The sequence below is a fragment of the Geospiza fortis genome, unplaced genomic scaffold, assembly GCF_000277835.1.
Source record: "Geospiza fortis unplaced genomic scaffold, GeoFor_1.0 scaffold351, whole genome shotgun sequence".
In the NCBI taxonomy this organism is placed as follows: Eukaryota; Metazoa; Chordata; class Aves; order Passeriformes; family Thraupidae; genus Geospiza; species Geospiza fortis.
Window position 1 is genome coordinate 1,190,854 of NW_005054419.1, and position 16,867 is coordinate 1,207,720.

The 16,867-nt window shown below is 45.3% G+C and overlaps 1 protein-coding gene across 1 annotated transcript in view; it reads right to left on the minus strand.

The window, feature by feature from the left end:
* Positions 1 to 4,107: 4,107 nt before the first annotated feature.
* DENND3 (DENN domain containing 3) overlaps positions 4,108 to 16,867 on the minus strand; it is a 32,208-nt gene continuing 19,448 nt past the window's right edge. The window contains exons 11-23 of the mRNA XM_031061609.1: positions 16,822 to 16,862; positions 16,359 to 16,540; positions 14,851 to 15,372; positions 13,785 to 14,047; positions 13,142 to 13,312; positions 12,598 to 12,727; positions 11,993 to 12,100; positions 10,513 to 10,652; positions 9,218 to 9,378; positions 8,225 to 8,358; positions 7,945 to 8,060; positions 7,687 to 7,824; positions 4,108 to 5,591 (exon numbers count right to left, since the gene is read on the minus strand). Coding sequence (XP_030917469.1) covers positions 5,391 to 5,591; positions 7,687 to 7,824; positions 7,945 to 8,060; positions 8,225 to 8,358; positions 9,218 to 9,378; positions 10,513 to 10,652; positions 11,993 to 12,100; positions 12,598 to 12,727; positions 13,142 to 13,312; positions 13,785 to 14,047; positions 14,851 to 15,372; positions 16,359 to 16,540; positions 16,822 to 16,862 — 2,307 coding nt within the window. The 3' untranslated portion in view covers positions 4,108 to 5,390. The remainder of the gene's footprint in view (positions 5,592 to 7,686; positions 7,825 to 7,944; positions 8,061 to 8,224; positions 8,359 to 9,217; positions 9,379 to 10,512; positions 10,653 to 11,992; positions 12,101 to 12,597; positions 12,728 to 13,141; positions 13,313 to 13,784; positions 14,048 to 14,850; positions 15,373 to 16,358; positions 16,541 to 16,821; positions 16,863 to 16,867) is intronic.

The following is a 16,867-nucleotide window of genomic DNA, read 5'->3' on the forward strand; positions in this document are numbered from 1 at the left end:
CAGGGCGCTCCAGGGCCAAGACGGCCCGGCGGGCTCTGCGCTGCCTTTTCTCCTTCAGCTGCCTCAGGGGGCAGCCGGAGGAGTGAGCCCGGGGCCAGCAGCAGCACGATGGCCAAAGATGCCGGCTCACCCTGGGGATGCCTGCTCCCAGGGGCAGTGGCAGGTCCCAGAGGGAACGGCTCCAGGGAGATGAAAAGACGGGATGCATGGATGGATGGGTGGATGGTGGCCAAGGCAAGCACTTGCCAAAGGTAGGCCCTGCTGCCGGCCCCAGCCTTTCACCCCCAAGCCAACAGCAAGGCAGCCTGGTCAGGGAGAGCTGGCTGAGGAAGGATGACAGCACTGCCTTGTAGAATCCCTGAGGAGCTGAATTTAGGCCCAGGCTGCGTTTCCAGGGGGCATCCCCGCCCTGCCCCAGCCTGGATTTGGAGCTGAGAAATGCTCCTTGGGCCTCAGCATTGCAGATAAATGAAGGCAAACCCATTCTCTCTTCACATGACAAATAGGAAAATGCATCCCTGGATACCAACAACAACTGGAGAAAGGTGTTAACTCCGGATGAAGAACCCGGTGTCCTCACCTGTCGAGGAACCAGCATGATCCCAGTGCAGAGAAACACAGGGTGACAGAAGACCAAGGGGATGCTACTGGAGCCCAGCCTCTTGGACTGCTGCTGTTTAATGTCTTTCTCACCTCATCCCAGCCCTGCTCTTCTCCACGCCTCACCACTCATACTCTTCCCCATCCCCCCCCAGAACTTCCCAAGCACAACCTCCCTATTCTCCCACCGTAAGCACCCTGCATTCCCCATCTTTCTCACCCTGCCCTTTCCTATCCCCACATTTCTAGTGAAATAAATCTGTTGTTGTTTTTGATAGATGGTCTTGTTAGCAACTTCGTTCGGGCAGAGGCATCTCTCACTAATGCCATCTCCCCAGAGCCACACATCTGCACACAGCACTCGGGGTGTGGCCTCCCCAGTGTCCAGCACAGAGGGACAGTCACTGCCCTGGTCCTGCTGCCCACACTAGTGCAAACACAGAAGCCCAAGAGACCACGGGCCTCCCTACCAGCTGGGCACACATCAGCTCAGGTTTGGCTTCTGTCAGCCAGCACCCGAAGTCCTTTCCTGCTGGGAAGCTTTCCAGCCACTCTGCCCCCAGCCTGGGCCACTGCAGGGGCTTCTTGGGACACAAGGGCAGAATCCAGCCCTTGCTCTTCTTGAACCTCACCCCACTGGCCTTGCACCATCCATCGAGCCTGTCCACATCCCTCCTACCTTCCAGCACAGTGGCACCCTAACCCAACCTGGTGTTTTCTCCCTTGGCCTTAAAAACCCTGGGAAATGCGGCCACCAATGCTACTACCTCTCACATGCTAAGTGAGCACTCTGGCACCTACACTAATTCCCCTTAGCCAAACAAAGCTCATCCATACACTTTTCCCTGGACATGAGTTTAAGGAAGATGTGAAAACTTTAAACAAAATAGACTGTACATCACGTACAGCCTATGCAGTTGCTTTTTCACCAGTACAGAGAAGAGAATGGGGGCCTTCCTCACTGGTGCAGGAGCCTCTCCAGATACCTGCAGGATACCCAGAGAGGGGCTGTGCTCAGTTTGGGTGGGATAGAGCTGAGTTACTTCCTAGTAGCTACTAGCCTCCCCTCCTGGTCCTACTCTGCCTCACCTTGAGGGACACCTGTACCTGGAGAGCCCACAGTGGGGGGGGGATGAGGTGCAAGGGGATTTCCTGCATCCCTCTCTTCTCCTGGCACGATGACAAGTGAAGGGGCCCTGTGCCATCTGGAAGAAGCGGGGAAACCTCCTTGATCTCTTCCACTACCATGACAGGAAGAGGCCTGGAAGGAGGAACAAGAAGCAGAAGCCTCTTGCAATCTGTTGTTCCTTTAGGGTGATCCCCCTGCTCTGCTCAGGGGATGTGACTCATCCCTGGCCCTGGGACTCTGTGATCCTTGTCCAAGAGAAGGAGGTCCCTGCTTAGGCTGGGAGCAGGGTGCTGGGTCTGGGCTGGCTGGAGTGTGCTGTGCTGGGGGTGAGGACAGTGGATCCGGGTCAGCCCCTGAGCTGTTGCTCATTACAGAATAACCCACAGTGACCTTGGAGTGGTTCAGAACAGCCTGGAGAGGAGCTGCTCCAGCACTGCCTCAACTTCCCAGTCTGGATGAAGAACCAAAAACCAGTATTGTACCTCCCCCAGCCCAGTCTGCCCCAGTGGGGACAGTCCCTGCATTCTCCAGGCTCTGCAGCAGCTGGGGTATCTCCCATCCTGGGGGGTAGCATATTGTCCCCACATCCCCATAGTCCCCATGTCCATCTTCAGCCAAAACCTCGTGCATTTGCAGACCCTGCAGCAGTGTCAGCCTGGCTGTGGAACACTCACTGCACACAGAGCTCACTGGGGACACTGGCTGTGCCTGTGGGATGTCATCATCTTCCAGGTGACATCCCATACCCCCCCACACTGGGGTCCCATGTGCTGGGCAGCCCTTCATATCTGAAAAAGGGGCTTGGGGCAGCCACCCAGCAGGACCAGAGATGAGTTTCAGCAGAACAGTTGCCCAAATCTTGGGGACAAGGGTGGCTGGTGGTAGCATTCTGTGCATTTGTGCAGCAGTGTCCCTGTCCTGACAGCTGGGGTGGCACAGGGTCAACCACTGCCTCTGAGAGCAGGGGACCTGTGCCAAGACACCAGAGAACTCACCATGGAGAGGGAAGCAAAATGCCAGGAGGAATCCTGCAGGTTACAGTAGCAGATGAAATGGATGCAGACAGGTAAGGAATGCACATCAGGGGGTGAAGATGGGGCTTAGTTCCATTTGCCTCCAAAAGGATTCAGCTGGGACTGAAGGAAAATGGGGCCTGGTCCCATGAAAGCCCCCAGCAGCCTGTGAGCACAGGCTGGGAGGCAGAGGAAGGGGCTGCTTCCTCCCTCCCTGCATGGCCCTAATGGGGAGATCACAGCCAGCACAAAAGAGCCTGAATTTCCAAGCAGCTCCCATCTCCACAGCTGGGTTATTTCTGGAAGCAGACACTGCCATCCCTTGGTTTGATCAAAGAATAACAGAACAGCTCAGTTTGGAAGTGACTTATATGGATCATTGAGTCCAATTCCCTGCTCTACACAGTGCCTCCAAAAACTGGGCCATAGGACAAAGAGCACCGTGGGCTCCTGGCAGGTCTCTCTGCTCCTCTCAGGTTTTTCAGGCTGGGAGACCAGGAAAAAAAAACAACAGCAAAAAGGAGCTGAACAAACATTAACCTTGAGGTTTCCAAGAAACTGCAACATTTCCCTGAGAGAGAAGGGAAGGGGATGGCAGCATAAGCTGAACTCAGAGTCTCAGAGGCTGACCAAGCCCAACAGCAGCACAGCCTTAGGGCCAGGGAGGGATGGGGTGTGCTCAGCCCAGTCACTCACAGCCTCCCTTCTCCTGCCAGGGGCAGCTCCTGCTCCCTTTGTCCCTTCTCTGGGAGACAGTGACTCACAGAGGCACCTACACCTGGCCAGGCCCTCACTGGCAGAGGGGTTTTCCCCTCTGCAGCTCTGAGAAGCTCAGAGGTGCCTTCCCACCACCAAAGGGCCCACAGGAAGTACCTGAAACTCTACTGAAAACTGAACAGAACCTCACAGTGCTGTGACTGCAGGTCCATTCCACAGCTGAAATCCTGGAGCAAAGCTGAGATGGTCAGTGAGCACCTAAAAACCAGCTAAGAAGACAAAAGCAGGTCTAAAAAAATATGCCAGGAATGAAAATCAATAAGGACAGCAACAGGTGGGCAGCAGGTTGGTACAGCTGGTTCATTTCTGCAGCCAGGAAAAGTTCATTAAAAGCCCTTGTGTGTTCAGTAAATTCAGTATTTAATTCCTCTAATTACCCCAAGCAGCCTGACCACTCCAGGGGAGGAAGGAAGGAACCTGGAAGTCACAGATATGGGACTCAAAAGGCGACATGTTACAGCAGAAGCTGTTTCAGAAAGGAGAACACACAGAGAAAAAACCACAGGCAATTATTTGTTACAGCACACAGGGAGGAGCAAGTCAGTGCTAAAATCAAGTATCAATAGGAAAAGAAACAAATACAGAGGCCAGAGTATCAATATAGTGTTTAATATTCTCAAATTGATATAAAAGCTAAAAAAGTAAAATTTTTGTTACCATGCTATGATAAAAACTTTTATCAGCAGAAATATTATACAGAGTCATAAAATTTCTAGTCATAATATTTTCCAGTTGTTTATACCCTTCTATTTAGCCCTGCATTGGTTTATATTTATTAAGAAAAGTAGCAGCCCATTTTGTCCTTCTATTTACAGTCTTTTAGACACTGTTTTCCAGTCTGCACTGATGCAGATAAAATTATTCTGCACAGGTTTATCTGCAGATAAATGTCACCAGTGAAAAACCACTGTGCATCAGGCACCAAGCAGGGAATGCTGCTCTGGAGACTCTTCCAGGCTGCAGCCCCTGCTGCTTGCTCCAGGGTTTGAGGAGAGGTTTTAGGACTGTGCAGAACTTAAAAATGAAGCAGGTTCTACCCAAAATAACAGCAGTTTCTCTGATTGCAGGAACAAGAACTGAAGGGAGGAGGGGCAGAGTTTGGTCTGCACAGAGACTGAGAGGTACTTCCAAAAGTAAGTATAATATATACAGGAATTAAATAAATTAATGCTTCAGTTTAAAAAAAATCAGTTTCACAAACTGTTCCAAATGCCAAGTGCTGTGCATTGTTTTCAAAGAAAAAAATACATTAAAAAAATAAAATATTCATTGGAAATACGTTGTTTCAGCTGGAGGAGCTTTCAGTGCTGTGGGGAGAGCCTGCCTGTGCCTGCATTTTAAACAAAACAGCCCCAGAAATCCCCCCAAGGATAAGGGACACTGCCCACCCACAGCTCTGAGCTCAAAAAGATGATCACAGTGACAACTCTGCAAGTCCAAGTGCACTTGGTTTTTTCTTTCAGTGCCCTTTTCCAGCTATTACAGGCTGTAAAGATATCACAAAATCCTTTTTTTAATCGACCTTGCACTGCTGAGAGAGAGCTCCCATAATTACTGAGCTGGCTCTCGTGTTCCCAATGTGACCTGACCCAGCAGGTAACCCCAACGCTCCCCACCACCTCATGTCCAGTTGGAGGACAGTGCCCTGTCTTCTCCCATTTCTGTTCCTTGACCAAATGTGCAGGAGCTGGACAAGGTGTGAGGGAAGATTTGCTTCGATTTCCATTTTCTACAACGCAGGGACGGAAACCCAGTAAATACAAGGCAGTAACACTGGCAGGTGGTTAAAGTAGATGCAAAATGCTGAAGTAAACACAGTCCCAGGTCTCTGCCTTTCCCCAGAGGAGGCAGACACATCTGGAATAGTGTGGCTATCCAGCCTTCCAGATGGCAATCTTCCCTTCTTCCTTCCCCGAGCCGCTCAGGACGTATCTGTCCTCGGCTGAGCACAGTGCTTTCACCGCGTCGCCGTGGCCGACCAGCTCCTTCTCCACACTCTTCCTCTCAGCACTGACCACGTAGATCTTCCCTTTGCTCTTGCCCTGCAGCTTCCCACTGCTGCCAACCCACAGCTGGGGGAACAAAACAAACCCACAGCCATTTTTACTATTTCACCTTTCAGTCCAGGACACAGTCAAGGAGGTTTATGTGGCGCATTGGTACAGTGAAGGTTCCCTCATGCTTGGCTGAACACTGAACAATTTCCTCATCCCTATAAATAAGGGGCTTGGCCACCATTGCTTCTGGCCACCTCCAAGTCTCCTCAGCTGTTGTGGCATGCGTTGAGGGCTCTTGGAGGTTGTCTCTGCTCCCCTCAGTTCAGGAAACCCCCTGTGCCCCACGCTGCTGATTGTACCTGCACTGGGGCTGCTCTCCCTCACCCCTGTGTAAGGCACAGTGTGCCCTTGCACTGCAAGAGCAGAGAAAATCCAGGGAAGAGCAACTAAAACTGCCAAGAGAAAGGAACAGCTGTGTCCTGGGGTCATATAAGCAAAGATCAGAAAATGGCTTGGGTTGAAGGGGACTTTAAAGATCTCATTTCAATCCCCTGCCATGGTCAGGGACAGTTTCCACAAGTCCAGGCTGCTCAGGGCTCCATCCAACCTGGCCCTGAACAGGATGGGGGCAGCCACAGCTTCTCTGGGCAATCTGTGCCAGGGCCTCACCACCCTGACAGGGAAGATGGAAAAGCCAAGACTCCTTAGGTTGGAGAGAAGGCAGCTAAGGAGTCTTTACAAAAGGTTTGTGAGCTAACAGAAGAGCAGATAAGCTGAATGTAGAACCACTGTTCCACGCTGAAATTAGGGAAGTCAGGGACATGTGGGAACTAGAAATAGTTCCGTTTCACTGAGAAGAAAGTACTTCTCTGTACAAGGCTGGCAGTGAAATTCATGAACCTGCTGCTCTCCAGGGAACTGTGGCACCAGTGAGTTCAAAATGAAATCACAGCCACAGAGATTGGGTCAAATATTAGGTAATAAAAGACAAAGCCCAGGTGCCAGACAGAACACATCCCATTTCAGACAGACACAGCATGCAGCTGGGTCTCTCTCCAGTTTCTTAAAGAAAAACAATGGCTTGTTTTTAATTAAAGCCTGTGACTGACAGCCCCACCAATGCTGTTATCAGCCTTTATCAGGCTGCAAGTTCCCTCTCCATAATTCATTGCTGTGTAGAGGAAACAGGAGTGTGAGTGGTGGCACAGGGTCTGCTTGGAGCCTGTCACTAGTGGTGTCCCCCAAGGGTCAGTACTGGGCTCAGTATTGTTTAACTTATTCATAAATTACATAAAGAAGAGAAGAAAAAGGAACAAAGTTCTTCAGTAGAACAAAAGAGAGCTTAATGCCTTGGGGGGTTCCAAACAATCCTCTCACTCCCTTGAAACAGAGGTTAAATATATCAATCTCGGCCTTGGGGAAGAATATCCTAAAATGATTTTCCATTTCAGTACAAAAGTCTAACCAGAGGCTGAATACAGAGAAAACCTCCCTATTCCATTTAAAAAAAGTCATTTTTGAGGAAGGAAGGAGGGAGGGAAAATCTGAAAAGAAGATTCCAGAAGTTGTTTTCCCAGCAGATAAACATTAGCTATTTATTTGCAAAGTAACCTTGAATGGGCCCCTGTGGTAGCACAACTACAATCACTTGCACAGCTCCTGATACCACATAAAGCAGGTACACAGAGGCCAATACTGACATGGACACAAGATGCCAAGGCAGGAATCCACTGGCTCCTTTGGTCTGTCCTGAATTAGGAATGTGGTAACTAATCAAGGAAAAGGTCATCTACAAAAACAGGCCAATTAATTGGCATTTGTTGTTTGTCTGGTAACCTTTTTTCAAGGCTTAGTCTGAGGAGCCCTGAGACAAAATATCAAAGGACTTAAACTTTCCATTTCTACAGTTCCCTGGAAATGTCAGTGGCTAACAAATGTCACCAGACATTTAACTACTGATGAGGGCTTTTGCTTGCCATGCATTTTGGGGTACATCTGCAACAATTTGTGTTAGGCAGTCTTTAGTTTCTCTGATTTCAAAGAGGAATCAACATTCCAAACCTTGTGTACTTATGCACCCACCCAGTGAGGAAGCAATGACAGCTGCAAACAAACACAACTTCAGTACAGAAATCCACAAGAGGCAAAAAACAGCCCAGATGTCTCTCACCTGATTTTTAACTCTTATCATACAAGTAATCTCAGAGCAATCCTGAAGATGAATCTTTTGGGGTGTACTTGAAAGGTCTTTGGTGTTCCAAATGTACACGTCACTACTCCCGGAGTAAGAGGCCCACACTTCATCTCTCTAAGGCACAGAAAGATACATTTAAGCACTGCTGACAGAAAATGTATCAAAATAACCAGGGCTTGTAAGGCCACATGGCCCTGCCTCCATTAAACTGTATCACCAGAGTAAGTGCAATACCTCTGGAAAGATCTGGAAGCCAAGGAAAGAGGAACACACATCCTTCAGGTGGTGCTCGAGTTTCATCTGCGGTCGAAACTCCTGAGTTGTCACTACAAGAATGCAACTTCTGGTACCTTCAATATTAAAGATACAGAGTTAGTAACAGGTGCCCACTTCTTCAATCTCTACAAAACATGGATGAAAAAAGTGGAAATATAAATGGAATATCCAACAACTGTCTTGTTTCTTTATGTGAAGATGATTTTTGTAATTATTACAGTTTGAGGAAGGGACTTACAGCACCACAGTTGGTTATTGTGAAGCTTCATAGAGGTGAGATTTTGGCAGGGCAGCTGAGAGACACGGTTCACTTTGAGAGTGCTGATGTTCCAAGCAATCACCATTCCATCTAAACTGCTGGAATATGCTTCACTGTTGGCACAGATTTAAAAAATTAAGAAGTATAGTGTTGTTAATTTTTAAATTATCTTCTCTATTATCCTTTACAAACTCTGTATCAACTAGAAACACTGCAGGCTAACTCTGAGTTCAGTGAATGAGAGCACATTACATCATGCATGAGGAGTAGAGCACAACAAAACATTCCCTATAATTCCTCTGAACAATGTTGTCTGATGGATTTTCTCTTGAGTTAGAACAAAAATATCTCAAACTGTTATTTGTTACTGCACCTGAGAAAACAAATTATACTCTTTTCTTTTCACCTTTAAAATTTGTTGTTTTAGAATGAGCAAACCTTTTTCAAAAGGTTCCAACAACACTTAAATTCTTCCTGAAACCCAGTCACATCTGCTGCACCACTGGCAGACCTACTGACCCTGGAGCTGCTTTTCCCATGGGAAGACAGCAGGTTAACACCTTCAGCCAACACTCTTCTCAGTGCTACCAAAAGATTAAAAGCATTTTGCCTGAACAGAACAATAAATGTATTATTTTTTAATAAACAGGCAGGAAAAATCCAGAAGCTTGCTGTAAACATGATGTGCTCAAAGCAAAAGTGAAGTGGTCTTTAAACTGCATCTGTATCAGTTCTTCACTGGATGCTGCCAGTTCCTGGCTGTTCTCATCCTCATCCAAAAGAGCATTCGCTGCTTTATCCTCTTTGTTCCAAACTACACAGTGCTCTTTATTTAAAAAGGAAATTCTTAGGTGACAAACACAATATGGGAGCTACAAAAATGAGCTAAATGAAGACTTTATTAGCAGGATAAACCCTCTCATTTAAAACAATAAATTCTTTCGCCATCTAGGAAAATCAAATTAGATCTACCTGGGTGTTCCATTCTTCTTCTCCACGATGATGTCTGTAACATCAGAGCGATGATCATTCAGTTGTTTATTACAAGACATACTATGGGTGTTGATGATGTAAATAATGGAGTCCTGAGAACCAATCCACACTTGACTCTGTTCCACCATGACCATGCAAGTCTGGGGAGAAAAAGCTCAGGGTTAAATAAAGCCTAGGAGAGAAATCAGTCTTTAATGTAACGTGGAAAAGGCTGTATTCAGCCAATCACTGTAGGAGATGCAGACTTGGCTCTCCAGTGTTCTATCCTTTGCTCTGCTCTATAAATAATGAGAGGACAGATCTCTTTGCAAAGTTTATCCTTCAGTAAATAGGATCAATAATTTATCTTAAGGACTGACTGAAGTGTGCTTCCTGGCCCAAACAAAGTAGAAGTTACAGAGGGAATCAGGGGAACTAGAGAGGTTTGTGTGCTCCTTTCCTCTGGACTGGAAGCCAAACTGTCCAATACAGCCACACTTCCTAGTTCATCTAAAAGTAGTATTTAAGAAAATACTGCCTCCTCTGCTGTCTCTGCAATGTTCTTCCCCTCCATCACACACTCTTCATTTACCTCCCTCCAGTCATCACTTGCAACTTTTTTTGTCTTCTTTTAGGTATCTGACTCTTCTGGAATTCCCTCTTTCCTCCACCCAGCTCTTCACCATCAGCTTTACCCCTCCCTTTCTGACTCTCTCCCACACTCATCCACAGTAATCTATTTCATCTTTCACACGAGTGACACATCCAATCCCTTTTCCTGTGTGTTCTTCACCCAGGTTGCATGCCTGGTTCAGATTCCCTTTTCACAGAATTACTCTTTCAGGTGGTGTTTCACAAACCACTCCCTTTCACCTGCTGGTTCAGACACTTTCTTTTAGAGCTCTATCCCTCTTTCAATAGCATCTACCTGCTTTCCTTACACCTCTTCCTAATCTCCAGTTCTTCAGTATGGGTAAATTTTTATCTGTTCTTAAGATTCCCCTTCTCTTTGGGTTAATTGTCTTTTATTCTTTCTCTTCAACTGTTTCAACCCTGCTTTCCTGCCCCAGGAACCCATCAGGCCCTTCCAAATCAAATCCATCACTTCTCACCACATTGACTTGTTTACTATTAATCCATTTAGCCTCCTTTGTGCTTTTCTCAAAAATCTCCACTTTTCCAGGTTAACTGAAGCCCAAACAACTCAACAACTTTTAAGAATGATGTGATTTGGGGTTACAGCAACAAAAGCACACCCAGCTGCAGCAGGAACTGTGATTCTCTGCCAGTCTCACCAGTTTAGAGCGGCCCATTTTGAAGCAGTGTTGCTGGATAGACCAGGTAGAGGCATCAAAGACCACAACCTTCCCCTCATTTAAAGCACACCAGAGTTTTGGATGAGCATTGTCCAGTCTTTCTGAAGGGTCAAGATGCCCTAGAAATAAAGCAGAGATGATGAGAGAAGTCAAAGAAAACACAATATTTTTGGAGACCTGTGGGAAAGCCATTATTAGGCAGAGCAGGTTTGTAATGAAATGCATCTTCTGGAGTTTGCATCATCAGTTATTGACTGACACAGTTCTCACAATGCATTGTGCTTGTTAGCATTTGTTTGCTGAGTTCACCCAATGATTTAATCTTACACTCCAAAGATACTCAGAGCAGAGATAATCTCTTTCATTGATGGCTAAGAGCTGAGCTCACTGAGATTGCAGTAAGGCTTTTAAGCCCTACAAATACAACTAATAAGTTCACTCACTCTTGTCTACTCCACCAAAGCCTCTCATAGTATGAAGGAGAGGAAAGGGAGGAAAGGGAGGAAAGGGAGGAAAGGGAGGAAAGGGAGGAAAGGGAGGAAAGGGAGGAAAGGGAGGAAAGGGAGGAAAGGGAGGAAAGGGAGGAAAGGGAGGAAAGGGAGGAAAGGGAGGAAAGGGAGGAAAGGGAGGAAAGGGAGGAAAGGGAGGAAAGGGAGGAAAGGGAGGAAAGGGAGGAAAGGGAGGAAAGGGAGGAAAGGGAGGAAAGGGAGGAAAGGGAGGAAAGGGAGGAAAGGGAGGAAAGGGAGGAAAGGGAGGAAAGGGAGGAAAGGGAGGAAAGGGAGGAAAGGGAGGAAAGGGAGGAAAGGGAGGAAAGGGAGGAAAGGGAGGAAAGGGAGGAAAGGGAGGAAAGGGAGGAAAGGGAGGAAAGGGAGGAAAGGGAGGAAAGGGAGGAAAGGGAGGAAAGAAAAGGAAGAAAAGGAAGAAAAGGAAGAAAAGGAAGAAAAGGAAGAAAAGGAAGAAAAGGAAGAAAAGGAAGAAAAGGAAGAAAAGGAAAGAAAGCACCACTGAATCCAACACCCTCCACAATGTTCCTTGCATTGTGGCTCAAACTAACTCCCCCCCAGGACTCTAGTGAAAAATAAAAACCTAACAATGAATATTGATCAACAATGAATATCATATGAAAAGATAGCATCATCCATCCATCCACCTGGCTCAGTAAGTGAGCCAGAAATCTTAATGAGAAATCAGCCCATTAGCACAGAATTGAAGTCTGTGATAAGGCACATGTGCAGAGAAAAGGCAAATTAAGACAGTGAAAACTATGCCTTGGAGTATCTTAATGTGCAACATTACTGTTCTTTTTAAATTATTTTTCTGGTTTAGTATTCAACACACAACCAATCCATGTCAGAATGTGAACACATCAGGCAGGCGTAATACCAGGTGTTATAAGAGAATGTGCTTTATAGGCTAATTATAGCTGGGCAAACCTAAAGAGAGCAACACATCACCTTACCTGGAGTATAAAGCAAGACATCTATTGCCTGTGGAAATGTCTCACCAGCTGAGGGGTTGATCTTGTGCTTTAGTGTCTCTGAAGTTGTTTTGGGGACCATCATAGGCACTAAAATAGATTTTTAGAAGGTAATGAAGTGCACATTTAAGCCTGAAACAGAACTCCAATTCTTATGCAATAGCAATTCTACACCATTCATTCACATTTCTCACTTTTCTTTCTCTCTAGCTTTAGCTGAGAGCCCAAACACCATTTGTATGAATTCTGGTAACAGAGACATCCAACAGCCAAAGAGTCTAAAAAACCAAGACAAAAACACAGCATCCAAGATGGAGACAGAAGCAAAAGCATGGAGACAGAAGCAAAAACTAAAACCTAACCAAACAAAAAGAAAAAAAAAGTGTGGGGGAATAAAAAGAAAAAAAACCCAAACAAACCCTAAACTTTCTACTTACAATTAAATAAATTGCATTTGTGAAAGCGCAATCAGGCTAATGTCTTTTTGTATTTCTAAACATAACCAGTTTGAAAAACAGAATACACACTGAAAGAGCAGAAGGAGATGATGCAACACCAACAGGCTTTGCAGCACTGCTGTGACTGACCTTCATTTTTCATCCTGTCAAAATAAGACAGTTTAGAGGCTGCATAGATGCTTTTGGAGGACTGCAGGGCACCAACCACAGCATCCATCAGGAGAACATTTGTCAGTGCTTGCTGGATATACTGAGGATCCTAAAGACAGAAGTCTTACTGTAGTTTATCTGTTGCTCATTATTCTTACAAGACACCATGCTCAAAATCACAACACGTGCCATGCTTAGCAGAAGCACCAGGCAGGATTGCAGCACAATTCCTGCCACTTCCTGGCAGACCCTACTCCCACATCCCATGTTCCAAGCCAGGTCCTGGAGCAGGGAGTCAGAAGCCAATGTTATTACAGGAATACTTCAGATCTTACAGGATATGAAAAAAAAAAAAACATATGAAAAGATACAGCAGACATAGGATGGATACACATTTCCAAGCTGGATTTTTCTTCATGGGAGAGAAGCACCATGAAATTCTAAGATTAGTGCATGAATATTTAGAACAGAGACAGAAAGCATATTCTTCATATTATTTGGTTACAAATTCCCATATTTATACCTTGTGATCATATGCCATTTTCTTTCCAGCCCACATTTCTTTCACTATCAGGTACCAGAGATCACACTCAGTTTTAAGGTTGGCTTCAAAGACTTCTTTTTTAGATAATGTTTTAATCCTCAGAGTAGGTATTCTCAAAAGAAGGAAAGCTACAGTTGTGCTCTTAACTTCCTGGAAAGTTACAGGAAAGAGAAAACAGAGAATGTACCCAAATAACAGATGATTCAGCACTCAGCCCACAGGGCAGCTTTGTCTACTTACAGCTAATTATTTCAGTTGTCCATACACCCAATTAAGCAGAGGTGGATTTATGAAAATAAATTTAAACATCATCACACAGCCTTAGCTCCACAGTGGATATAAGCTGACCCACTGATACCTCAGTCACATGAACACATTTAATGCTCATGTTATTAAACTTATCTATTCCATATCCATTTCTCTGAGGGTATAACCTCTTGATTTTCAGTCATGAAACTTTTGGTCCAAACCCCCAGAATTTTACCTGATCACTCTCATAGTGACTTCAGCACTGTTTCTTACTCTCCTTACTGAAACTTTACATTGAGAGCCAGCTCACTCTGCAGAATGGGACATAACCTATATCCCCAGGCATGCCAGAGGAGAGGAAGTTGATGCTCACCTCTATATCCCTGAAAGCAGCAATTGGGACATAGCCAGGACAGCCTCCCTCGGTTAGCAGGAACAGGCGCTTCTGGGTCAGAGCTATTTTCCCCACACCATAGTTGGTTTTAACTGAGCAGGATAACTTGTAGACACATTCATTTTTATCTAGATGCTCAATTACTGCTGGTGGCAGATTCACCTCTTGAGCTTCTGCTTCAGTTTCTTTCCAGTAGTTGTAGAAATCTCGGAATGTTTCAGGATCAATTTGTTTCTGCTGTCCTAAAAAAATTTTAAAATCCCTTTAGTGTGAGAAACTATTACACAGATTTGTCCAGGAAGATGGGTTTAGAAAGACAGTAACTGTAACTCGTGCCTCTGTATTGTGCATATAAGTATAGACACTCTAGGCACATGTCCCCATCCCAAAGTTATCTCAGGCAGTGTCCTGAGATATCCCCCCCAAGGGTACAACCATCCCCCACTGACTAAAATGTGTGACTAAAGTCACTCCAGCTCCACCTAAGCATAAAGGAATGGTATAAAAGTGAGTTAAGAACAGGGAGAAGTTAGAGAAGATTCCATATAAATTCTGGGATCAGTCAACAGGCTAAACCTGTCTTCTGCCCTATAGGATCACCTACGGGGTAACAATCACACTCTAGGCACACTGAATTATTATTTTAAGCTGCCTCTTACTGGGGATTAGACCTTGTCCATATAAGGCTTTGCATTATTATATTGCTTTAAACGTATTTTTAAAGTCAAATATTGCAACCAGCAATTCTCAGACTTTAACACCTGATAATTTTACTAATAGAGAGCGTTCTTCTTTAAGCTGTTAATGTGAGTCCTGCAAGGGTGCTAGCAGTGGGTAAAGGGAACCCAGGAGTGGTCTGTCTGTTTGGCAGAGGACCCTCCTCCATGCAGCAGCTGTTCAGTGAAGGGTTTCCACAATGGAACACTGACAGACTGGTCAGGCACAAAAGGCTCAGCTCTCCCAGGGCACTGACAGAGTAAATCTCCCTTTTTCATGTGACAATGCTAAATAATAACCAAAAAAACCCCAACAACCTCATACTCACCTACTGTCAGGGCATCGAATAACCGGTGGATAGTGTCTATATCCCTGACAATCCCAGACTCCTGAATTCTCTTCACAAAATCATCCAGCTGCATGTGTGTTTTTGGCAATTCAAAATTTTTTACATGGTCATCCATTTTCAGAACTTCCCTTTGTTTTTCCATCACTCGACTTATCAGCCTCTTGAGCTCAGGTTTGCGGTCTGCCTGCAAGCGCTCCAAGCGAGGCAGATTCTCCACTATTTTTCTTACAAGATCAGTAGGGAAAATTCTTAAGTCTGTTTTTTCTAGGTTCTGAAAGTCAGAAAGTGCATTTAGTAGTTTTCCTTGCATCAAGCTAACAAGGCCCCGGAGGTAGAAGTACCTTGCCAGCAAGGCGGAGTTCTCGGGGGGTAAGGCACTGATAGCTTTGCTGAGGTGGTTGAAGAAGTCTGTGTAGTAGGAGTGAACACACTGGAACAGCAGAGGAAAGTGAATTTCAGGGATTTTGAATGTGGTGATGGATTTGGAGGGTGTTCTCATTGCTAAAAACAAACACCAAGAGAGTACATTGATCAGGGAAAGGAGCAGAAATGTAAATATCTTCACAATCAGCAATACTATAAACAACAAACAGAATCCCCATCACAGTAACAAGCAATTACAAGAAACAAGAAGGATTACAGCTCTGCTAGGGACACAAATATATTTCTGCATCTATCACCCCTATTATGAGAATGTTCCCTAATCAGGTAACATCAATTCTGGAAAAGTTAAAGAAAAAAGGAAAAAAAAACCCTCATGGAGTTCTTTCTAAACCGTGTTAAGTTTAAGCCTGTGTTTAAATTAAAAGTAATAGAGAACTGGACACAAGGTGGTTGAGGACACAGAAATCAATTCTCCAATATCAATCCCACTGGGACCAATCATTCTTTTGTGGTCCAGCAAAACTTCCAGCAGGATACAGACTGACTTCACAAGCCAGGGGAAGAACAGACAGGCCCCAGCTCAAAGTGACTCAGTCCACCATTTCTTCCCAGTGGCTGACAGTGTTTCTGTGACAATTACAGAATCACAGAATCACAGAATAATGAGGTTGGAAGAGACCTCTAAGATCATCAAGTCCAACCTATGCCCTAACACCTCAACTAGACTAGAGCACCAAGTGCCATGTCCAGTCTTTCTTTAAACACATCCAGAGATGGTGATTCTACCACCTTCCTGGGAAGAGCATTCCAGTACTTTATTATTCTTTCAGTGACAAATTTCTTCCTAATATCCAACCTATACCTTCCCTGATGTAGCTTGAGACTGTGTCCTCTGGTTCTGTCAGTGCTGCCTGGTGGAAGAGACCAACCCCACCTGTCTGCAACTTCCCTTCAGGAAGTTGTAGAGATCAATAAGGTCACCTCTAAGCCTCCTCTTCTCCAGGCTAAACAGCCCCAGCTCCTTCAAACGTTCCTCAAATTACTCAGTGATGTCACTCCAAAAGAGAACAGCAGAGTCTTTGTCCATCCCAGTGTTCCCTTACCAACAGCTCTTTCCACTTTTCGAAGTGAGGAGTTCCTGGAGGGCCCCTCTGGCAGTTTGATGTCCTGCAGGTTGGGCATGCTGATCACCATGCGCCGGCTGGCCTTGCGCGCGGCGCTCACGCGCTTGGAGGCCATTTTCTCTATGGTCAGCCTTCTGGGGGTGGGAAACATCAAATCTAACCTGAGGGAAATAAAAACAGCACATCACTAGTTTCAGAACTCACACATAGACACTAAATTACTGCCTGTTTTCTTTTTCTTTTTTGTATAATAGTATTAAATCTACAATTTCAACATCTATTCATGTAACCCTTTTACAATAATCATAATTAAATGAGTTAGCAATTATTCATAATCTTATTTATAGATGACCTAAACTCATACCAATAGGGACAAAAGGACTTTTATCACTTCATACCACCAGAAGATTCAAAACCAGAATAAGAAGTAAGAAAACTCTACCTGTCCTCTTCAGACTGGGTACTCAAGTCAAGCCGAGCAAAAGCAT